The sequence below is a fragment of the Diaphorina citri genome, unplaced genomic scaffold, assembly GCF_000475195.1.
Source record: "Diaphorina citri unplaced genomic scaffold, Diaci psyllid genome assembly version 1.1 scaffold1126, whole genome shotgun sequence".
Taxonomy (NCBI): Eukaryota; Metazoa; Arthropoda; class Insecta; order Hemiptera; family Psyllidae; genus Diaphorina; species Diaphorina citri.
The window spans coordinates 80,899-102,984 of NW_007378555.1; the positions used below are offsets into that span (position 1 = coordinate 80,899).

At 39.9% G+C, this 22,086-nt stretch overlaps 5 protein-coding genes across 8 annotated transcripts in view; 3 read left to right on the forward strand and 2 right to left on the reverse strand.

The window, feature by feature from the left end:
• LOC103514349 (UDP-glucuronosyltransferase 2A3-like) overlaps positions 1-12,731 on the forward strand; it is a 40,945-nt gene extending 28,214 nt beyond the window's left edge. The window contains exons 5-6 of the mRNA XM_026827348.1: positions 8,803-9,025; positions 12,511-12,731. Coding sequence (XP_026683149.1) covers positions 8,803-9,025; positions 12,511-12,731 — 444 coding nt within the window. The remainder of the gene's footprint in view (positions 1-8,802; positions 9,026-12,510) is intronic.
• Positions 1,372-2,682, forward strand: LOC103514344 (UDP-glucuronosyltransferase 1-5-like). 2 transcript variants are annotated; one of them, XM_017446189.2, is made up of 3 exons: positions 1,372-1,496; positions 2,051-2,154; positions 2,470-2,682. In XM_017446189.2, exons 1-3 carry the CDS (start codon positions 1,396-1,398, stop codon positions 2,652-2,654), a joined length of 390 nt encoding a protein of 129 aa, XP_017301678.1. In that variant the 5' UTR covers positions 1,372-1,395; the 3' UTR covers positions 2,655-2,682. The 2 variants fall into 2 exon arrangements, with proteins under 2 accessions (XP_017301678.1, XP_026683151.1); XM_026827350.1 differs by lacking the exon at positions 1,372-1,496 and adding an exon at positions 1,627-1,748.
• LOC103514342 (serine/arginine-rich splicing factor 2) lies at positions 3,659-11,304 on the reverse strand. 3 transcript variants are annotated; one of them, XR_003392918.1, is made up of 5 exons: positions 11,120-11,304; positions 10,535-10,690; positions 9,932-10,120; positions 9,489-9,634; positions 3,659-3,940 (listed from the first exon to the last, which is right to left on the reverse strand). XR_003392918.1 is itself a non-coding variant. In XM_026827349.1 (4 exons), the coding sequence occupies exons 1-4, from the start codon at positions 11,299-11,301 to the stop codon at positions 6,808-6,810; spliced, it is 564 nt and encodes a 187-aa protein (XP_026683150.1). In that variant the 5' UTR covers positions 11,302-11,304; the 3' UTR covers positions 6,778-6,807. The 3 variants fall into 3 exon arrangements, 1 of the variants encoding a protein (XP_026683150.1); XR_003392917.1 differs by having other exon boundaries at positions 9,932-10,132; XM_026827349.1 differs by lacking the exons at positions 3,659-3,940; positions 9,489-9,634 and adding an exon at positions 6,778-6,976 and having other exon boundaries at positions 10,064-10,120.
• A 126-nt stretch (positions 12,732-12,857) lies between the features above and the next one.
• LOC113469544 (UDP-glucuronosyltransferase 2B14-like) lies at positions 12,858-14,307 on the forward strand. Its single transcript, XM_026827347.1, has 3 exons — positions 12,858-12,979; positions 13,546-13,649; positions 14,234-14,307. Exons 1-3 carry the CDS (start codon positions 12,873-12,875, stop codon positions 14,305-14,307), a joined length of 285 nt encoding a protein of 94 aa, XP_026683148.1. The 5' UTR covers positions 12,858-12,872.
• Positions 14,308-16,412: 2,105 nt separating this feature from the next.
• LOC103514341 (origin recognition complex subunit 1-like) lies at positions 16,413-20,788 on the reverse strand. The gene is made up of 3 exons (XM_008479212.2): positions 20,664-20,788; positions 18,982-19,258; positions 16,413-18,240 (listed from the first exon to the last, which is right to left on the reverse strand). Exons 2-3 carry the CDS (start codon positions 19,229-19,231, stop codon positions 16,688-16,690), a joined length of 1,803 nt encoding a protein of 600 aa, XP_008477434.1. The 5' UTR covers positions 19,232-19,258; positions 20,664-20,788; the 3' UTR covers positions 16,413-16,687.
• Positions 20,789-22,086: the final 1,298 nt, after the last annotated feature.

Here is a 22,086-nt window from a genome sequence, read left to right on the forward strand (position 1 = left end):
GTTACAGTTCCCTCTGTCGGCAGGCTTTCTCCTATCCTGTCTTCCTTCTCTCTTCGATTTCGGGACGATAATCGCTTTCTCCTATCCTGTCTTCCTTCTCTCTTCGATTTCGGGACGATAAGACCATAGCAGTTACAGTTCCCTCTGTCAACTTTCTTCCACCTGGCTTCCTTCTCTCTTCGATTTCGGGACGATAAGACCATAGCAGTTACAGTTCCCTCTGTCAAACCCCTTATATCCTGTCTTCCTTCTCTCTTCAATTTCGGGACGATAAGACCATAGCAGTTACAGTTCCCTCTATCAAACCTCTTAAAAAAAAAAGATATGCGTGCTCAGTTCTTACGAAAGATCCAAGTCGCAGTGACATAGGACCAAATAGCCAGTGGCCTACTTTTACCCCCATACCAAATGCTCCCGAAATCCAAAAAATATTCCCAGTGTATTTCTCTTCTGTTGATGTTTGCGCCAATGCGCCCTGTTCGAAAAGCAGTGCAACGCCAAGATGACAATATGGTCAGAGGTGTGAGCTCACTCTTTCCGTGATAAATGCATTTCCAATTTTCCATAATCTAACCTCAAAAAAAGTCCATTCTTTTTAAATTTAGTAAATTTAGCGAATTTATTCCTTTAAAAATCATCCCTATAATACGGGATTCAATTTAATTAAAAACACACGAAAAAAGGAACCCAATAAAAAGAGTACCTAAATTAACTGGCATGGTGGTTCTTCCACTCAAACCTTGTCACAATCCGATCGCAGTGATATAGGACTTAAATAGCCGATGGTCCTACACATTACCAATAACACTAAAACCTCCAGGGGAGTAACGCCCAACATCACCACCTTCTCCTTTTCCAGGCCACCCCAACATCAAACTGTTCATCAACCACGGAGGTCTTCTCGGCACCACAGAAGCGGTATACGAGGGGGTTCCCCTATTGGGCATCCCCATGTTTGGTGATCAGCCCATTAATATGAAAGCCGTTGAGCTGGCAGGCGCCGGGGTTATATTGGACTATGCCAGCTTGAGTCAGCAGACGATTCTAGAGGGAATTCGGACGGTCCTGAAGCCCGAGTGAGTATTTTAGAACTACATATTATATGCTGACTTAATATGAAAGCTGTTGAGTTGGCAGGAGCCGGGGTTATATTGGACTATGCCAGCTTGAGTCAGCAGACGATTCTAGAGGGAATTCGGACGGTCCTGAAGCCCGAGTGAGTATTTTAGAACTACATATTATATGCTGACTTAATATGAAAGCTGTTGAGTTGGCAGGAGCCGGGGTTATATTGGACTATGCCAGCTTGAGTCAGCAGACGATTCTAGAGGGAATTCGGACGGTCCTGAAGCCCGAGTGAGTATTTTAGAACTACATATTATATGCTGACTTAATATGAAAGCTGTTGAGTTGGCAGGAGCCGGGGTTATATTGGACTATGCCAGCTTGAGTCAGCAGACTATTCTGGAGGGAATTCGGACTGTGCTGAAGCCAGAGTGAGTGTTTTAGAACTAAATGTTATGTGCTGACTTAATAAAGTTGTTGAGTTGGCAGGAGCCGGACTATGCCAGCTTCAGTCAGCAGACGATTCTAGAGGGAATTCGGACTGTGCTGAAGCCAGAGTGAGTGTTTTAGAACTAAATGTTATGTGCTGACTTAATAAAGTTGTTGAGTTGGCAGGAGCCGGACTATGCCAGCTTCAGTCAGCAGACGATTCTAGAGGGAATTCGGACTGTGCTGAAGCCAGAGTGAGTGTTTTACTTATTTAGAACTTTAAAAATATTTTATGCCGACTGATTGGATGAAATTTATCAAAAATGTTCAACAAATCAAGGGATTTTTTCATTAGATTTTAGGCCCGATAAGGGGTTGCTATAGCGGTATGGGATTTGTTCAATTTTCATGAAATTTGTTGGTAGGCTGTATAAATACATAATCAGTTTCTAAAGGTCATCTGCTAATTAAATTTCGAGCTCGATCGAGTCTTTTAGAGTACATTAGGCCTTTTTGTTATGTGAATTTAACAAAGTTCGTAATGTCCACTCCCCAGATACAAGTTCAACATGAGACTACTGCAAGCACAATACAGAGATCGTCCCATGTCAGCCATGGACACAGCAATTTTCTGGACAGAATATGTGATACGCCACAAGGGTAAGTTCTAACTAAATGTCGTTTTGCTTTCCTTAAAGTGGCAGAATTCTCCTAGAAGCTCTGAGACATTAGCTTAGGGGAAAAATACCAATGTATGTTTTAAAAACTTATTCAAATAATTCGAAATTTATCCATCAAATTTTCCCCCTGCATACATTACATTACATTGAAATGGGTTTTTTTTTCTGACGAAATTCCTGTATGTGGAGTCCAGAATGTAGGACTATTGCTACCAATTTTTTTTTCCACCTAACTAGCTAACTACTAATATACCTAAATCTGTTTAATTCCGAGTTTTCCCTTTCATTCCCTCAGGAGCTCCTCATCTTCGCACAGCAGCTGTTCACATGCCCTGGTACCAAACGCTCTGCCTAGATGTCGTCCTAGTCTTCATCACCGTTCTGTTAGCCGTCGTGTTCTGCATCAAACTAAGCATCACTCTAGTATTAAGAAAACTGTGTTCATCCAATTCTTCTACTCATAAAAATAAAAAAGATTAGCTGTATTTATGTATATGTTCAAGTCCAATCATACGTTTTTTTCATTTCTACACTTAACAAATGGTTCCATCTGTCAAATTAAAACTAAATTATATATATAAAAAAAAATCAATCAAATTTTTTTAAATACGTTTGAAATCAATTAGAATTTCGTTTAATGTCAAATAATATCACAGGTAAAACGGAAAAAAAATACTTACATCAGTCTTCGTAATCGTAACACGGAAAATATCCACACACACACACACACACACACACACACACACACACACACACACACACATCACATTACCCAATTTTAGGAAGTACCTACCTGTATCCATATCTGAAGATTTTTTTCCCCTTCTGTAAAAATTTAAGCACGTTCGTATCCCGAAAAAATTCCAGCCATTTTCGAAATTAGGGCAGTTCAAGTCCACTTTTTTTTCTTTCTTTTTTTTGAAAACCCAATTCAAATCAAACACTTTTTGGGGGAAATTGATACCTACAGCAGGGCTAAGATACGTACCAATAACAATCTTTTGAATGACATTAAAATAGATAAAACGAAATCATTAAAATTATGACTTACTTTTGTTAGGTCTGTTGATTCACATCACTTACCAAATGTAATCGTTTGGTGGAGGAAGAAAAGCTAAAAGGGACACATATTAATTCCAACACAAAACATAGAGTATCTACATAAATTGACAGGGAAAGGTTTCATTAAATTTAATGGGGGGTCTGAATTTGCAGAAATTGCAGATAAAAACCTAAACCCACTTTTTTTTATGAAACTGTGTCCAAAGAGCCACACAGGTTTAATAGGTAGCTGATTCTTTTCATACATTTCAATTTGATGGCAAAAAAGTTTTTGTCAGGGGGGAAAAATACCTGATTCTTGTGAAAATTGCTGAAAAAAATCCGTTTTTTTTTTAATTATTTTTTTTGTTCCCCCTCATCTCCAAATTTACCCTAAAATCTGGACATCTGGCTCACGGTGGTAAGGAGTTTGGCACGGCACAGGTCACCTCTACTATTTCCGCACCATTTCTTGCTTTGTTCTGGTTTTTACTGGCACGCAGGAACCTCAGCCACCCACTCAGCTACCCCGGTTGGCACTGTCAGTTAGCAGCTGGGTTTTCCCGAGGCTCAGCCACCACCTGCACCAGCCACCGCCAGCAAGTCAGCTCAGCATTAACCCCGTCAAGTACCCTCTTGCTTGCTGCCAGCTACCAGCACCTCTCCCCACTTTACTATTAACTCTCCTATCACCTCCAGCTCTCTCGAGACTCGTTTCTCGCCTCCTAACAAATGAGCCAAGAACAAAAGTCAATTAGTAAGGGGGAATTTTTCGTTTGAAGTAGTAAGGGAAGGGGGTTTAAAATAACAGGGTCACTAACTTTGTTCACAGATTTGGCAATAAAAGAGGGTCAATTAAGTGAAACTGTGATATTTTACACAGTTAAAATCTAGTAAGGTAAACTGCAAATATAATCATTTTCCTTGCATTTTGTTTAAATAATGGGAAATATAACAGTGATAGGTTAAAATAAAAAGTAAAATGTTACCTAAGAGAGAAGAAAGCAGATGAATCAATACACATTTCTAAGATGTCAAGTGAGTTATGAAATTTTTAAAAATTACCAATATTTTAATGTAAAACTTTATTGAAGTGAGAAAGATTTTACAAAAGAAACTTACAGAAAAAATAAATGTAGGTAATTAATAATTAGGTACACAAGAAAATAAAAGTCCAACCTAGTGTTTAAGCTGATACCTATAAAAGAGGGTCAAAAATTCATTTTTGCTATGGGAAAAATAAGTACAACTCAATAATGTCCTTGTAAAACATGGATAATTATAGTAACTTAGTAGGAAAAATGTTCATCGAATTGTTTTGAGATGTGAAACTTCTTATACTAGCTAAAAGCAGTTTGTTTCACTACCAATAAAATGGGGGCTTAATCTTAAGTGGCATACATATTAAGAATTAACAGAAGAAAAAATAATATTCTTATGAATAGTGTGACCTACTAAAAAGAAATTGAATAAAAGCCATACTTTCATATCATCACATGTTCTAAACTGTCCCAAGTCAATGATTGTAATTACGGGTTTTTCCTGGACCCAACTCTTAATTATGTAATGTGGTAAAAAAGAGCTATGTTTTGTAAATTGTAAACATCTTGGCCAATGTGAATGTCAAGTCAAAGATTAAAGTATGAAAATAGAGACATTAGGGTTCTTGATGTGGCACCTGAAACAGAAGAACCCTTTGGGTAAATAAATAAAAATATGAACAAAAGACTGGCTAAGAAGTTGTTCTGAAACACTAGTTCCAAATAACTGATTGACCAAAATTTGAGGTTTGATAGTGTGTCTAGTAGGTAGTACCTAGCTACGGAGATCTTATCGTCCCGAAGTGGAATAGAGAAGAAGGATAGGAGTTAGCCAGTCGTTCCGAGAACGAACCTTGTCTGTTTAGGACAGAGTTTGCCTCGGGTGGGAATAGAACCCGCGACCCAGCTATATAAGGCAGGCACAACACCTTCCAAGCTAACTAAGCTGTCAAATCATACCTACCTTTATGTATTTGTTCAGACTATCTTTATTAAAATTTACTCTTCATTGGTTATTCAATGTACACATAATTATATGTACAAGAAACTACAAACAAATGAAGAAATTATTGCCCAAGGGCAATCTCTACCATTCAACTCTGAACTTACATAGGTAAGTAGGTAGTTACGTACTTACCCAATTTCAAGGCCGTCGTGTTCCCACCACATTTTGTAGTCTGCTTGAATTTCTTCGCAAGGATGTCTTTCAGTTCCTTATAGGCTAGTTGTAGATAGCCGTCTAAATTGTCCATGAGGATTTCAATCAGAGAGAACGTGTTGTATTTGTTGTTGATGGCATCCACTAGGTTTCCAATATCCTGGCCTAGACTTGGGATGAAGTTAGTGGACATGATGAGGGTGATTGTTGTGAATGACAGCAAGGGCATGGTGGTCCGATTCTTTTTTGTACCTAGTAGGTAGGTACTTACCCAATTTCAAGGCCGTCGTGTTCCCAACACTCTTCGTAGTCTGTTTGAATTTCTTCGCAAGGATGTCTTTCAGTTCCTTATAGGCTAGTTGTAGATAGCCGTCCAAATTGTCCATGAGGATTTCTATCACAGAGAACGTGTTGTATTTGTTGTTGATGGCATCCACTAGGTTTCCAATATCCTGGCCTAGAGTTGGGATGAAGTTAGTGGACATGATGAGGGTGATTGTTGTGAATGACAGCAAGGGCATGGTGGTCCGATTCTTTTTTGGTTACATCTGGAACACCAGAATCAATTTATCAAAGGGGGTAATTTTTAAAGAGGTTTGACAGAGGAACTGTAACTGCTAGCCTGGTCTTATGGTCTCGAAATCGTAAGTGCTAGTTCGCGACCTTGTAAGTGCTAGTTCGCGGGTTCGATTTCCGTCCGGGGTGGATTTTATCCTGAACAAATAATGCTCGTTCTCGGAACGTCTGCATGATGGCTTTCTCCTATCCTGTCTTCCTTCTCTCTTTGACTTCGGGACGATAAGATCTTAGCAGTTACAGTTCCCTAAATCCCTATATGAAACCTTTTTAATATTAATGTAACTGGACTTACCGAAGCTGTCTTCTGGTTAAACTAGTCTTACTGAACCAGAGCACCATCATGCTGTCCACAGACAATACTGATTGCTTTGTTTACTGTAAACAAACTGACCAGCTGGGCCAACAGACATGAGGTGGTGATAAGGCCAACACACATGAGGTAGTCATAGGGCCACCTGGGCCAACAGACATCAGGTACTGATAAGAAATTCTCTTATCAACTAGAATCTCTCTTATCACTGATTATAATTATTATTTTTAGTGACGTCACTGAATCCAAGTGTTTCATTGTTCAGGTGTTTGGTTGGAAGTTTAATTTTTGTTGTTAGTAGCAATAATATGAATAGTGCTAAAGACTGCTGAGGTAGTAAAGTAGTATTGATACTTCAAAAAAATATTATTAAAAACAGCAGCAGAAAAAAAAAGTGAAGGAGACCAAGATTTTTTCCATAGTTACATTTTCCTTACACTTGTATTCATAAACAGGAGCAATAATTTGAAAAACTCACCCATAAATGATAATGGTGTCAAACATTTATGAGCGGGAACGAGATCTGCTCACACTTCTTCCATTTCTCTCGTGTTTGTTGTCCCTGTCAACAGACTTGGAACGTGCCTTCCTTGGGCTCTTGCTGCCAGACCGGCTTCTGGAGCTGAAGCTACGAGAACGGGTGTAGCGACGGTCACGAGAGCGGGCAGTTACACTACGTCTGAGTACGTCTAGTGAATCTCAAGCAGTGAGCAGTGTCTATGTTGTCTTGTCTACACTACAGACGATCGACATCGAGCGAAAAACGCTTTAAATGAAGAATGGAGGGTATGGCAAGGCCGTAATAGATCAGTTGCGCTTACTTGGGTGATGTTTTAAAGTCATAGAGCAGGAAAAATGAGGACCAACGGAATTTTTCTTTTGCTTCTGCTACCTGTTGTTTTATTTTTATGTGCTTAGATTTCTTTGGTGTACTATGCAACTGCCAACCAAGGTCTTATCGTCCCGAAATCGAAGAGAGAAGGAAGACAGGATAGGAGAAAGCCAGCCGTTCCTAAAATGAACCTTGCCTGCTTGGGATAAAGTTCGCATCAGGCGGGTATCGAACCCACGACATAGCGCTGACAAGGCAGGCACTTTCTTCCAAACTAGACTGGCAGAATATGGATCTTTACAAAGTTACCGAGTTTTCAAACAAGTGTGAGCGTATCAAAGTGTCATATGATTTGCCATATCTAGACATATATCTGCCTAATCTTCCGTATACGGACTCCTTGATATGGAATATGGATATGGATCTTGCAAAGATTTTGTATGATTACAATAAAATTATGATGTTGATTTCTTATGATTTGCCATATCTAGACATATATCTGCCTAATATTCCGTACACGGACACGGACTCCTTGATATGGAATATGGATCTTGCAAAGATTTTGTATGATTACAATAAAATTATGATGTTGATTTCCTTTATGATATGAATTATTAATTTCAGTATTGCAATATAGGGTCATTTTTGAATCCAGAATTGATCTGTGTAGTGCCATTTTCGACTTTAGCAGGAAGTGGTTGGATGGATTGACTTTTCCTTCTTTTTTAATGAAATTCATCAAGAGAGAGAGAGAGAGAGAGAGAGAGAGAGAGGAAGAAAGAGAGTCAGTGTCCTGACCTGCCCTATTTTCATCTACAGCTACTTTTTCCCTTAAGCTAAAGACACTTTTATCGTGGTCGAAATCTCAATTAATTGAAGAAAGAGAGTTAGTGTCCTGACCTGCCCTATTTTCATCTACAGCTACTTTTTCCCTTAAGCTAAAGACACTTTTATCGTGGTCGAAATCTCAATTAATTGAGAATCAACTTCCCAGAATTTCTGAATACCACGCCAATCATTTCAACATTTCGCCAGATAAGAAACATAAGAAGTGTCCGTCGGTGTTTCTGAGAATTCTTAGCACAATTACTTCTACATTTTGCTGATTGCTAGATCAACTTCCCAGAATTTCTGAATACCACGCCAATCATTTCGCCAGATAAGAAACATAAGAAGTGTCCGTCGGTGTTTCTGAGAATTCTTAGCACAATTACTTCTACATTTTGCTGATTGCTACATATTGAGGATAAAATTCCATACCTCGGCTGGGATTGAACCCACGCCCTCCTGTTTACCAGAGAGCGCCTTGACCACTACACCACCGAGGCAGGATGAAAGTTATCCTGAACTAATAAGGTTCGTTCTTGGAAAGACTGGCTTTCTCCTAACCTGTCTTTCATTTTTTCGGGATGATAATACCTCCGTTGCGTTACAAATCTCCCCGCCTCTCTATCAAGCAGAAAAAAAAAACTTCGAACGAATCAGCCAATTTATTAAAATAACCCTTTTAGCACTTATACAAATATATTTGAATATTTATTTATTGTGTTTCAGTATACAATATTGTATGTGCACAAATATATTTAAAAAAATATTTAACCCTTTCAGAACTTTGGCCCGAATTTTCAATCCTTTCCAAACTTTGCCCACTTTTTTACCCCTTTCAGGACTTGGCTCAATTTCTCGACGCCTCCACCCAAGGCGTCATCTATTTCTGCATGGGCTCTCTGCTCCGTGGTGAATCATTCCCTAAGGAGAAGCTCCAGGCATTCCTCTCTGCTTTCTCACAACTCCCACTGAACGTCCTGTGGAAATACGAGGGAGCAGAACTGCCTGGCAAACCGAGCAACGTGAAAATCCTGCCCTGGACTCCACAACGCGATATACTCAGTAAGTTCTTCAAAGATATGCAAGCCAGCCTAGATAATATTCTTATGAATAGTGTGACCTACTAAAAAGAAATTAAATAAAAGCCATACTTTCATATCATCACATGTTCTAAACTGTCCCAAGTCAATGATTGTAATTACAGGTTTTTCCTGGACCCAACTCTTAATTATGTAGTGTGGTAAAAAAGAGCTATGTTTTGTAAATTGTAAACATCTTGGCCAATGTGAATGTCAAGTCAAAGATTAAAGTATGAAAATAGAGAGTGCCTTGTAAGCGCTAGGCCGAAGGGTTCGATTCCCGCCCGGGGCGGATTTTATCCTGATGGGATAATGTTCGTTCTCGGAACGGCTGGATTTCTCCTATCGCAAAAAAAAAAAGTCCTCAATAATTTGACAGATGTGTCAATTGAAACTTATGATAAAAACAACACATTGTACATAAGAAGAAGAAATAATATCAATACCTTTGCTCAACAGTGCAACTTGATTCAGAGTTTCATTTGATTGCTCAACAGGGACTGCAGGTACATGATTTGAATGAGGCAGAGGAGTTTTTTTGTGCTTCTCTGATATGTAGAACATGTGCTGGGTCCAAAATAAACCAGGTCATCTGAAAAGAAAGAATATATAATTAGACAAACTGGGGGAGAAGGGACCCTAAAGTTTGACTCAGATGTACAATGTACATGTTCAGGCGTTTGGTTGGATGTTTGATTTTTGTTGTTAGTAGCAATAATATGAATAGTGCTAAAGACTGCTGAGGTAGTCAAGTAGTATTGATACTTCAAAAAATGTTATTATAAACAGCAGCAGAAAAAAAAAAGTGAAGGGGAACAAGATTTTTTCTATAGTTACATTTTCCTTACACTTGTTTTCATAAACAGGAGCAATAATTTGAAAAACTCACCCATAAATGATAATGGTGTCAAACATTTATGAGCGGGAACGAGATCTGCTCACACTTCTTCCATTTCTCTCGTGTTTGTTGTCCCTGTCAATAGACTTGGAACGGGCCTTCCTTGGGCTCTTGCTGCCAGACCGGCTTCTGGAGCTGAAGCTACGAGAACGGGTGTAGCGACGGTCACGAGAGCGGGATCTGGAATAATATCTTTAATATTAAGGTACAACTAAGTATTGTTAACACAAAAGGGAAGTAGAAACTCATAAACTGAGAACAAAGGTGATTTTCAAAAAGTCAAATGTTTGTTGCTATGAAAAGATCAGGCTTTTTTTTTTTTTTTTTTTAAAAGGGCCCATTTTTCATAAACTGAGAACAAAGGTGATTTCAAAAAGTCAAATGTTTGTTGCTATGAAAAGATCAGGCTTTTTTTTTTGAACAGGGCCAATTTTAACTTTCCTTTTATTATTGTAATGGTTGATTTTCTATACAGAAATGAAATATACCATTTAGCCCATTAGTAGATTAGTACATACCATAAAGGTATACTTGGAGCACATTTTAAAAAAAAAAAAAAACATCAATAGTTGTTGTTAGAGTAAGCATAGGTACCTGTCTCTCCTCCTGTCACGGTCTCGTCCACCACGGCTTCGGCTGCTGCTGGGGGGTCTGCCGTATCGTGCCATCTGAACTCTCAACTCCCTACCGTCCAACATGCGTCCATCCATAGCATCAAGTGCGTCTTCAGCATCTCTCTTGTCAAAGAATCTGTGAAGGAAGAATTGAGATATTTTACTTTACATTCTCAGACCTTTGATAGTGATGAAGTTCAAAAAGAATGCCAGTTGTATGTAAATTTTAGATCAAATCAAACTGGACCTGAATGCAACAGAATGATGGGGTCTCAACCCAACATAAAGTAGGTGGAGATAAGACACTAAAAACTTGGTGTGCACATCATGGCTTAGGGCTGGACTATCCAAGTATCTGGCTCAACACAAAAAGTGATTGTCTACTTTGGAAGATGCTGTCTAGTAGCATTATAAGAGCACTTATTCCAAAACTAAGTACCTAAATCCGCACCAGGCAGGCTTTCCAGGGTAGGTCCAAAGATCAGGGCATTACACCATTTCCGGTTACAGGACCCCCAAAATCCTAACCTCAAAGGATACCCAAGCCCCCTTTGCACAATCTTACCTGACAAAAGCGAAGCCTCGACTTTCCCGTGTGAACCGATCTCTAGGAATGTAAATGTCTCCAACTTCACCACATCGCTCGAACACTCGTCGCAAATCATCGGGAGTCGTTCTGTAAGTCAAATTGTCCACTTTGAGGGACACCATTCCCTCGATCCTAGGGGGTGGACGACCGTAGCTCATTGTTGCAGGGATACTTACATCAGTCTTCGTAATCGTAACACGGAAAATATCCACACATAGGTACTCGTATTATGATCAGTTGATCACATTACCCAATTTTAGGAAGGTACCTGTATCCATATCTGAAGATTTTTTTCCCCTTCTGTAAAAATTTAAGCACGTTACTATCCCGAAAAAATTGCAGTCATTTTCGAAATTAGGGCAGTTCAAGACCACTTTTTTTGAAAACCCAATTCAAATCAAACATTTTTGGAGGAAATTGAAACCTACAACAGGGCTAAGATACCTACCAATAACAATCTTTTGAATGACATTAAAATAGATAAAACGAAATCATTAAAATTATGTAAAATTATAACTTACTTTTGTTAGGTCTGTTGATTCACATCACTTACCAAATGCAATAGTTTGGTGGAGGAAGAAAAGCTAAAAGGGACACATATTAATTTCAACACAAAACATAGAGTATCTACATAAATTGACAGGGAAAGGTTTCATTAAATTTAATGGGGGTCTGAATTTGCAGAAATCGCAGATAAAAACCTAATACTTGTAAACCCACTTTTTTTTATGAAACTGTGTCCAAAGAGCCACACAGGTTTAATAGGTAGCTGATTCTTTTCATACATTTCAATTTGATTCCTTGAAGACATACTGTCTACCGTGGTCAATTACCATTTGATTGAAGTTCTTAAAAAAAAAAGAGGTTCAATTAACATCTAATTGAATCTCTTTTCAGAGAAAAGAGGTTTAGAGATACTGTACAATAATCTCAAGATTGCATCTCTTTTTCGAAAGAAGAGATTTCAGATAATAATTGAAGATTGTGTTAGACAGTATGGCTTCAAAGAATATGCTCTAATATGAACTCAATAACGGACGACAAATTTGCTCATTTCCTGACAAAGAAGAAGAAAAATTCCGCTATCCCAACGGTTGGACCATTTTAATTTGGATACACATAAAGTTTTGGACTTGACTTGGACTCGAACCACCAACTTCCAGATCCAAAATATGCGTGCTCAGTTCTCACGAAAGATCCAGGTCGCAGTGATATAGGACCAAATAGCCAGTGGCCTACTTTTACCCCCATACCAAATGCTCCCGAAATCCAAAAAAATATTCCCAGTGTATTTCTCTGTTGTTGATGTTTGCGCCCTGTTCGAAAAGCGGTGCAACGCCTAACATCACCACCTTCTTCACTTCCAGGTCATCCCAACATCAAACTCTTCATCAACCACGGAGGTCTTCTCGGCACCACAGAGGCCGTATACGAGGGGGTTCCCCTATTGGGCATCCCCATGTTTGGTGATCAGCCCATTAATATGAAAGCTGTTGAGTTGGCAGGCGCCGGGGTTATATTGGACTATGCCAGCTTGAGTCAGCAGACTATTCTGGAGGGAATTCGGACTGTGCTGAAGCCAGAGTGAGTGTTTTATAACTAAATGTTATATGCTGACTTAATAAAGCTGTTGAGTTGGCAGGAGCCGGACTATGCCAGCTTCAGTCAGCAGACGATTCTAGAGGGAATTCGGACTGTGCTGAAGCCAGAGTGAGTGTTTTAGAACTAAATGTTATGTGCTGACTTAATAAAGTTGTTGAGTTGGCAGGAGCCGGACTATGCCAGCTTCAGTCAGCAGACGATTCTAGAGGGAATTCGGACTGTGCTGAAGCCAGAGTGAGTATTATATGCTGACTTAATAAAGCTGTTGAGTTGGCAGGAGCCGGGGTTATATTGGACTATGCCAGCTTGAGTCAGCAGACGATTCTAGAGGGAATTCGGACGGTCCTGAAGCCCGAGTGAGTATTTTAGAACTACATATTATATGCTGACTTAATATGAAAGCTGTTGAGTTGGCAGGAGCCGGGGTTATATTGGACTATGCCAGCTTGAGTCAGCAGAAGATTCTAGAGGGAATTTGGACTGTGCTGAGACCAGAGTGAGTGTTTTACTGATTTAGAACTTTAAAAATATTTTAAGCTGACTGATTGGATGAAATTTATCAAAAATGTTCAACAAATCAAGGGATTTTTTCATTAGATTTTAGGCCCGATAAGGGGTTGCTATAGCGGTATGCGATTTGTTCAATTTTCATGAAATTTGTTGGTAGGCTGTATACAATACATAATCAGTTTCTAAAGGTCATCTGCTCATTAAATTTCGAGCTCGATCGAGTCTTTTAGGAGTACATTAGGCCCTTTTGTTATGTGAATTTAACAGAGTTCGTAATGTCCACTCCCCAGATACAAGTTCAACATGAGACTACTGCAAGCGCAATACAGAGATCGTCCCATGTCAGCCATGGACACAGCAATTTTCTGGACAGAATATGTGATACGCCACAAGGGTAAGTTCTAACTAAATGTATAGAATTCCAAGGATTATTCTTGGAATAATGGAGCTGTCTTAAATTTACTTTTTGCTGGACTACTAGAATTAAACCGGCCTCGGTGGCGTACTGATCAAAGGGCTCACCAGGTAAACGGGAAGGCGCGGGTTCGATTCCAGCAGAGGCATGGAATTTTATCATTGATTTGGGAATGTTATGGTATGAGAACTCTAAAATGTTATCTGGTGTTGACAGAAAACGACTTAACCTCACCTAGTGCCCGATAAAGTCTATTATTATTCTAATCAGCTAATCACCTCTTTTTGCTTTCCTTAAAGTGGCAGAATTCTCCTAGAAGCTCTGAGACATTAGCTTAGGGGAAGAATAACAATGCATGTTTTAAAAACTTATTCAAATTTATCCATCAATTTTCCCCCTGCATATATTCATTACATTGAAATGGGGTTTTTTTCTGACGAAATTCCTATATGTGGAGTCCAGAATGTAGGACTATTGCTACCAATTTTTTTTTCCACCTAACTAGCTAACTACTAATATACCTAAATCTGTTTAATTCCGAGTTTTCCCTTTCATTCCCTCAGGAGCTCCTCATCTTCGCACAGCAGCTGTTCACATGCCCTGGTACCAAACGCTCTGCCTAGATGTCGCTCCCTAGAGCCTAAATTCAAAGTTTCAGCCATTGGTCCGTGTGTGTGTGTGTCTGTCTGCTTTTGGACAGATTTCGACCGTTTTTTTAAACGGTTATAGATATTGTAAAAGTTAGGGTAAAAGAACACTCAAATAAGCATCAGTCAGTAGGATAAGGAAAGTCGTGTGATGTTCACACCAGATTTTTTTTTTTCTTTTGGATGTGGACTAAAAAAGAAGAGTAGCGTAGATAGGAAGGAAAGAGGCCCCTAGCCCCTAGTTTCAGCGGCCTCTATAGTTTCAATGCAGGAGGCGCCACTGGGTTGGAATATCATGAATGTTGTACGAACTAACCCGGATGGTTGCCATGGTAACATCAATTCGAAGTCAATCCACGTACGAGAGGTCTGGGCGACCTTTTCGTTAGTTTTAACACTTGAAATTAAAGAATTCCCCTTGAAATAACGGGAAAATTAACACAGAAAACAGAGAGGCCGACGCTCCTTCGGCTTTGTTGTTTTGAGAGAAACTAAAAAGAAAATGGCCGCCGCCGACAAAACAACAAAAGAAAAATGCGCATTTTTTCCAACAGCTTATTCCAAAGAAGTATAAATACCTGGGTGCAGATATAACAACAGATGCCAGATGCAACGCAGAGATCATAAGAAGAGCAGGAATTGCCAAAAGTGCCTTCTGGAATCACAAAGAACTGATGAGAAGTACCATTAACATCAAAACAAAAACCAGACTTCTGAAAACTTACATTTTCTCAATCTTTACCTATGGCTGTGAATCATGGACCATCAGTGAATCAATGGAAAGAAGAATCAATGCGCTGGAAATGTGGTTCTATCGACGTATGCTGAAGATAAGTTGGAGGGACAAAGTCACAAATATAGACGTACTAAGAAGAATGAAGAAAAAGAACTGTGAACTGTTAAGGATCATCAAACAAAGGAAAGTGAGCTATGCCGGTCATATCTTGAGAGGGTCAAATGGAAAGCTGCCAACCAAGATCATCGAAGGAAAGATTGATGGAGTTCGGGCAAGAGGAAGACAAAGAAGAACGTGGATGGATGACGTGAAGGAATGGACAGGATTGGTGACATATGAAGAAGTGAAGAGGATGGCAGAGAATCGAGAGGAGTGGAAACACAAAGTAGAAGAAATACAGCAACCTTCTGAATAGAAGATGCTACAAATGAATGAATGAATGAATGAATGAATTGCTAAGATACTTTGTTCATTGAGGTCTTTTTTGAACACATCTAACCATCTGGTTTTTGGTTTTCTTTGTGGCCGTTTTCCCGTTTCCAACTCTCCGAAGGCTATTTGTTGTGGTGTTCTTTCTTCTTGCATGCGGCTCAGATGTCCTGCCCAGCGTAGTCTTCTTGTTCTTATTATGTTTTCAATTGTTAGCATGCCACTTCGTTCCAGGACTTCCTCGTTGGGGATTTTATCTTTCCATGATATTTTTAGAATGCTCCTAAGACATTTCAGGTGGAAGGCGTTTAGTCTTTTTATGTCCTTTGCCCTTGTGGTCCAAGTTTCTGCAGAATACAGGAGTGTACTCAGCACGATGGTTTGATAAACTAAGAGTTTGGTTTTCAGATTAACTTCGTGGCGTTTCCAGAGTCGGTGATATAGTTTTTGGAAGGCTTGACCTGCAGAGCAGAGACGATGGTTGATTTCCTTGTCAATGTATCCGTTGTTTGGATGATGCTTCCTAGATATTTGAAGCTGTCTACGCACTTTATAACTTTTCCTTTGGAGTATATGTCTTTCTGTTGAGTGTTGATGTACATCACTTCCGTTTTTTCCTCGTTGACTTTTAGTCCGAATTTTTCTGTTTCGGCCACAAAGAGGTTAAGCAGTTCCTGCAGTTCTTCCGGGGATTTTGCCACAAGGGCGCAATCATCCGCAAACATCAAGTCTGTAATTTTGCTTTCTTTTACCTTTGTGGACGCCTTTAGATTTCTCCTGTTTATTAGGTTTTGGTCATTTCTGTAGTTGTGAAAACCTCTTCGCAGGCATTGCTAAAAAACCTCTGACAATGAGGTTTTTCATCCCTAATGTTAAGCATTTTGCATACCTACCTACACACTGCAGAAATAATTCCACGGCGTTCATACAAAATTTAAGTTGAGGTATCTACCTTCGCTACGTTGCGTTGCATTGGTCAGTAGGTAGGTATGTAACTTTGTAGATTTTTCTAGATACCTACCAACCTACCTACCTACCTATTCCATTTGAAAAGATGAGAAAATTAATTTGTAAAACTACTGGGCTCTACTAAACGCCCAGAAAATATTAAATTTACAAACGGTGAGCTTGAAGTAAAAAAAATATTAAGAGTAATTCGTGGAACAGGGCCCGGCAAATGCCTTAGAATAATCACTTTCTCCAAACTAAACTTTTTTCGTTCTGACCCCTTTCAGTCTGTTTCTTAACATCCCACCAGAGACTTTTCCATGAACAGGAACTGGCTGCATGTGCATGTGCAGGGTACTCCAAACTGTGTTCTGAACGGGCATGTTAATAGAGTTGCTTTTACCCTGAGATATTCCATGAGCGAAAATTGGGTTACTTTTGAACGGAGGCCTTCCATCATTACCTATCGGGTAGCTTTGGAATTGAGGCAATTGTGGCACTCTATCAGCCATAAGTAGGTTGCCTTTAGATTGAGGCATTTCATAAGCCCATATTGGGTTGACTTTACTTTGAGACATTTCATCAACCACTATCGGGTTGCTTTGGAATTGAGGCAATCCACCAGCCATAATCGGGTTGCTGTGATGCATTTCACCATTAATTATAACAGGATTGCCTTTAGAAGGAGACATTCCTTCACCAAACATTTTCGGGTTGCTTTTAGACTGAGGCATTCCACCAGCTATAATCGGTTTGCTTTGGAACTCAGGTATTCCATTAATCGGGTTGCTTTTAAAGCGAAGCATTTCATCAGAAATCATCGGGTTGCTTTTGAAATGAGCAATTTTACTAGCAATTATTCTAGAGTTGTTTGGACCTTGTTGCGGAACGTCTCTATTGGGGAAATTATTTTTGCCAATGGTGTTATGACTGTTGGTAGTGTTGGACAGTCTATTCATCATTTGAACGTTATTGTTTAAATGGAGAAGATTCTTTACATAGTTCTCCAAATCGCTGGAATATTTTCCAATGGTTTTGTTGTTGGTTAAATGGAGAGCATTCTTTACATAGCTTTCCAAATCACTGGCACGGTTCTCCATCGTTTTGTTGTTTATATGAAGCACAGTTTTCACATCGGTTTCCAAATTCTTCACGTATCTCTCCAAATCGCTGGTCCGATTCTCTATGTAGTGCACTATGACGGAGTCCACACATTCCGTTGTGCTCGTTGTTTCGTAGTACAACTCGATCAGATTGCTCTTCATAACTTTGACATCACTCGTCATGTTATTTTCCAAACGGTGTATCTCTTCTTTGAATTGTTTGAAATAGGCGTCCACGATAGTTTTGATGCTATCGTAGGCGGAAGTGTTCGCGTACTTCTTGCGCAGGTTTTTGTAATAGTTGAGTATCTTCGAGTTGAGGAACTCATCGATGAAACCGTTGTGTGATGCGTTGGCGAAAACGGTGGGTTTGTTGGAACTATTCCCGTTTGTTTTGACGGAAGGGTTTTGTACACGATTGTTTCTCAGGACATGGAAAGTGCCTGTTTGGTTTTTGACAAGATTTCCAAGGATCTTCGATTTGTCCAGATTTTGACAACCGGTGGAGTGTTGGTTCGTTGTCGCTTGGTTGATGACCTCAGGGTGTCCATTCTTTGGTATGTCTGCGGTATGATTGGGTTTGCCAGTGAGTGTTGAGATATTGGTTAGATGTGCGATGTTGTATTGCTTGTAGTTTTGGCTGGAGTTCTTGAATGTCCTGAGGTTTGTGAGAGTGGTGCTGTTGATTAGGGTTCTTGATGTGGCACCTGAAACAGAAGAACCCTTTGGGTAAATTTTGTTTGAGAACTATTTTCATCTAAAATTTGCATTGACTATTTTTTTGGATTTAGAGAATTTTGCTCAACAAATCAACACACAGCCAAGCAGTATTATTTCCTACCCCATGATAGAGGCATAGGGTAGTGTACCCATTTATTCGCCCACCCCTAAAAACGTTACCATTTATTGGCCCACCTGCCCACATTTATTCTTCTAATTTTTGTTTTTATGACTACAATTTTTGAATAGCACTGGTTCGCTAGCAGTCTTTAAGCCCTTTCTTTTGATGAAATTGGATCTTGAAAAAGTTCGTCCAGTTCAGACTTATGTGGCGTATGGTACAGGTGGGCCAATAAATGGTGCGTTTTTTAGGTGGGCGAATAAATGGTACACTTACCCTAGGACTTTTTTTTGTCGTAGGTAGGTAGACATTATTAAAATTTTCCTTAATTTGTTATTTTATTTGTTTCTCTTTTGCTCTTTCTCCTTTGCAGTCTGTGGTCCCAATGGCATACCTACAGGTCGCATCGCCTGCAGTGCTCACGGGTTTTACGATGCTAGCATGGACAACAGTACCTACTCTGCACTTCTATAACAACTATGATGACCCGAAGGACAAGAGCAATGCCATTCTAGTGACGGCGCACTATGGGGAGTACAAAACAGTCGAGACCCCTTTCAAATGGTAGACAGGGCCCGAACGACCAACCTAGTAGGTAGGTACTTACCCAATTTCAAGGCCGTCGTGTTCCCACCACATTTTGTAGTCTGCTTGAATTTCTTCGCAAGGATGTCTTTCAGTTCCTTATAGGCTAGTTGTAGATAACCGTCTAAATTGTCCATGAGGATTTCTATCAGAGAGAACGTGTTGTATTTGTTGTTGATGGCATCCACTAGGTTTCCAATATCCTGGCCTAGACTTGGGATGAAGTTAGTGGACATGATGAGGGTGATTGTTGTGAATGACAGCAAGGGCATGGTGGTCCGATTCTTTTTTGGTTACATCTGGAACACCAGAATCAATTTATCAAAGGGGGTAATTTTTAAAGAGGTTTGACAGAGGAACTGTAACTGCTAGCCAGGTCTTATGGTCTCGAAATCGTAAGTGCTAGTTCGCGGGTTCGATTTCCGTCCGGGGTGGATTTTATCCTGAACAAATAATGCTCGTTCTCGGAACGTCTGCATGATGGCTTTCTCCTATCCTGTCTTCCTTCTCTCTTTGATTTTGGAACCATAAGCCCTTAGCAGATAAAGCTCCCTAAATCCCTATATGAAACCTTTTTACTTTTTAATATTAATGTAACTGGACTTACCGAGGAGGCTGTCTTCTGGTAAAACTACTCTTACTGAACCAGAGCACCATCATGCTGTCCAAGTGTCCACAGACAATACTGATTGCTTTGTTTACTGTAAACAAACTGACCGCCTGGGCCAACAGACAAGAGGTGGTGATAAGGCCAACAGACAAGAGGTAGTGATAAGACCACCTGGGCCAACAGACATCAGGTACTTATAAGAAATTCTCTTATCAACTAGAATCTCTCTTATCACTGATTATAATTATTATTTTTAGTGACGTCACTGAATCCAAGTGTTTCATGACGATATGTTTGTCTACGTCGATTTTGGGAGTGAAACCTGTTTTGGCACTTGAAATTTAATACGGGTGCACACAGCCTCGTGAGGAAAACTGAGTAGATATCCTACTTTGATTATGGTAGGCGAAAAAAATTCGACCCCACCGGGAATTGAGCTCGACACCCCCGACGCGGCGATCATGTCTAGTAAGTTATCTTACCCACTCAATTGGGAGGTCTTATGGTCTCGAAATCGTAAGTGCTAGTTCGCGGGTTCGATTTCCGTCCGGGGTGGATTTTATCCTGAACAAATAATGCTCGTTCTCGGAACGTCTGCATGCTTTCTCCTATCCTATCTTCCTTCTCTCTTTGATTTTGGAACCATAAGCCCTTAGCAGATAAAGCTCCCTAAATCCCTATATGAAACCTTTTTACTTTTTAATATTAATGTAACTGGACTTACCGAGGAGGCTGTCTTCTGGTAAAACTACTCTTACTGAACCAGAGCACCATCATGCTGTCCAAGTGTCCACAGACAATACTGATTGCTTTGTTTACTGTAAACAAACTGACCAGCTGGGCCAACAGACAAGAGGTGGTGATAAGGCCAACAGACAAGAGGTAGTGATAAGACCACCTGGGCCAACAGACATCAGGTACTTATAAGAAATTCTCTTATCAACTAGAATCTCTCTTATCACTGATTATAATTATTATTTTTAGTGACGTCACTGAATCCAAGTGTTTCATTTTTGGAACCATAAGCCCTTAGCAGATACAGTTCCCTAAATCCCTATATGAAACCTTTTTAATATTAATGTAACTGGACTTACCGAAGCTGTCTTCTGGTAAAACTAGTCTTACTGAACCAGAGCACCATCATGCTGTCCACAGACAATACTGATTGCTTTGTTTACTGTAAACAAACTGACCACCTGGGCCAACAGACAAGAGGTGGTGATAAGGCCAACAGACAAGAGGTCGTGATAAGGCCGCCTGGGCCAACAGACATCAGGTACTGATAAGAAATTCTCTTATCAACTAGAATCTCTCTTATCAGTGATTATAATTATTATTTTTAGTGACGTCACTGAATCCAACAGTTTCATGACGATATGTTTGTCTACGTCGATTTTGGGAGGGCAACCTGTTTTGGGCACTTGAAATTTAATACGGGTGCACACAGCCTCGTGAGGACAACTGAGTAGATATCCTACTTTGATTATGGTAGGCGAAAAAAATTCGACCCCACCGGGAATTGAGCTCGGCACCCCCGACGCGGCGATCATGTCTAGTAAGTTATCTTACCCACTCAATTGGGTAACTAATTAGAATTTGAATGAAATTTTCTCTTAGATGGTGATGGGCTGACAGCAATAAAAATGAGAGAGAAGAGAGAGAGAAAGAGAGGGCGGAAACGGGAAAAGAGGGAGTGAGAGCTTTGATAGCTTCATTTTCATAAATGTCATGTTAAAGGTCAGAGAGAGAGAGAGAGAGAGAGAGAGAGAGAGAGAGAGAGAGAGAGAGAGAGAGAGAGAGAGAGAGAGAGAGAGGAAACAAATAGGTACATACATACCTAGGGAAAGGCGAAATTAGAAAGAAATAGAGGAAGAAGAAGAAGAAAGAGGAGGAGAAGAAGAAGAAGAAGAAGAAGAAGAAAAAGAAGAAAAAGAAGAAGAAGAGATAACGAGAAAGATTGAGAAAAAAAGAAAAAGGAAATGAATGAGCGAACGGAAGAGAGAGGGAAAGAGAGGAGAGGGGCGAAAGGAAAGGAGAAAGAGAGGAGAGGGGCGACAGGAAAGGAGAAAGAGAGGAGAGGGGCAGAAACACAAAGTAGAAGAAATACAGCAACCTTCTGAATAGAAGATGCTACAAATGAATGAATGAATGAATGAATTATTCCAAAACTAAGTACCTAAATCCGCACCAGGCAGGCTTTCCAGGGTAGGTCCAAAGATCAAGGCACTACACCATTTCCGGTTACAGGACCCCCAAAATCCTAACCTCAAAGGATACCCAAGCCCCCTTTGCACAATCTTACCTGACAAAAGCAAAGCCTCGACTTTCCCGTGTAAATCGATCTCTAGGAATGTAAATGTCTCCAACCTCACCACAACGTTCGAACACTCGTCGCAAATCATCGGGAGTCGTTCTGTAAGTCAAATTGTCCACTTTGAGGGACACCATTCCCTCGATCCTAGGGGGTGGACGACCGTAGCTCATTGTTGCAGGAAGTTTGTGGAAAAGTCAAAACGT

What these genes read in the sequence shown, in the direction of transcription:
- LOC103514344 (XM_026827350.1), top strand. Translation starts at nt 1,642, where the DNA reads ATGTTATGTGCTGACTTAATAAAGTTGTTGAGTTGGCAGGAGCCGGAC. An exon ending in CGGACTGTGCTGAAGCCAGA is followed by an intron (nt 1,749 to 2,050) that starts GTGAGTGTTTTA and finishes TCCACTCCCCAG; the next exon opens with ATACAAGTTCAACATGAGAC. An exon ending in ATATGTGATACGCCACAAGG is followed by an intron (nt 2,155 to 2,469) that starts GTAAGTTCTAAC and finishes TCATTCCCTCAG; the next exon opens with GAGCTCCTCATCTTCGCACA.
- LOC103514342 (XM_026827349.1), bottom strand. Translation starts at nt 11,301, where the DNA reads ATGAGCTACGGTCGTCCACCCCCTAGGATCGAGGGAATGGTGTCCCTC. An exon ending in CGTGACAGGAGGAGAGACAG is followed by an intron (nt 10,121 to 10,534) that starts GTACCTATGCTT and finishes ATATTATTCCAG; the next exon opens with ATCCCGCTCTCGTGACCGTC. An exon ending in AGCTTCAGCTCCAGAAGCCG is followed by an intron (nt 6,977 to 10,063) that starts GTCTGGCAGCAA and finishes ACTCAGACGTAG; the next exon opens with TGTAACTGCCCGCTCTCGTG.
- LOC113469544 (XM_026827347.1), top strand. Translation starts at nt 12,873, where the DNA reads ATGTTATGTGCTGACTTAATAAAGTTGTTGAGTTGGCAGGAGCCGGAC. An exon ending in CGGACTGTGCTGAAGCCAGA is followed by an intron (nt 12,980 to 13,545) that starts GTGAGTATTATA and finishes TCCACTCCCCAG; the next exon opens with ATACAAGTTCAACATGAGAC. An exon ending in ATATGTGATACGCCACAAGG is followed by an intron (nt 13,650 to 14,233) that starts GTAAGTTCTAAC and finishes TCATTCCCTCAG; the next exon opens with GAGCTCCTCATCTTCGCACA.
- LOC103514341 (XM_008479212.2), bottom strand. Translation starts at nt 19,231, where the DNA reads ATGCCCTTGCTGTCATTCACAACAATCACCCTCATCATGTCCACTAAC. An exon ending in CACGACGGCCTTGAAATTGG is followed by an intron (nt 18,241 to 18,981) that starts GTAAGTACCTAC and finishes CTTCTGTTTCAG; the next exon opens with GTGCCACATCAAGAACCCTA.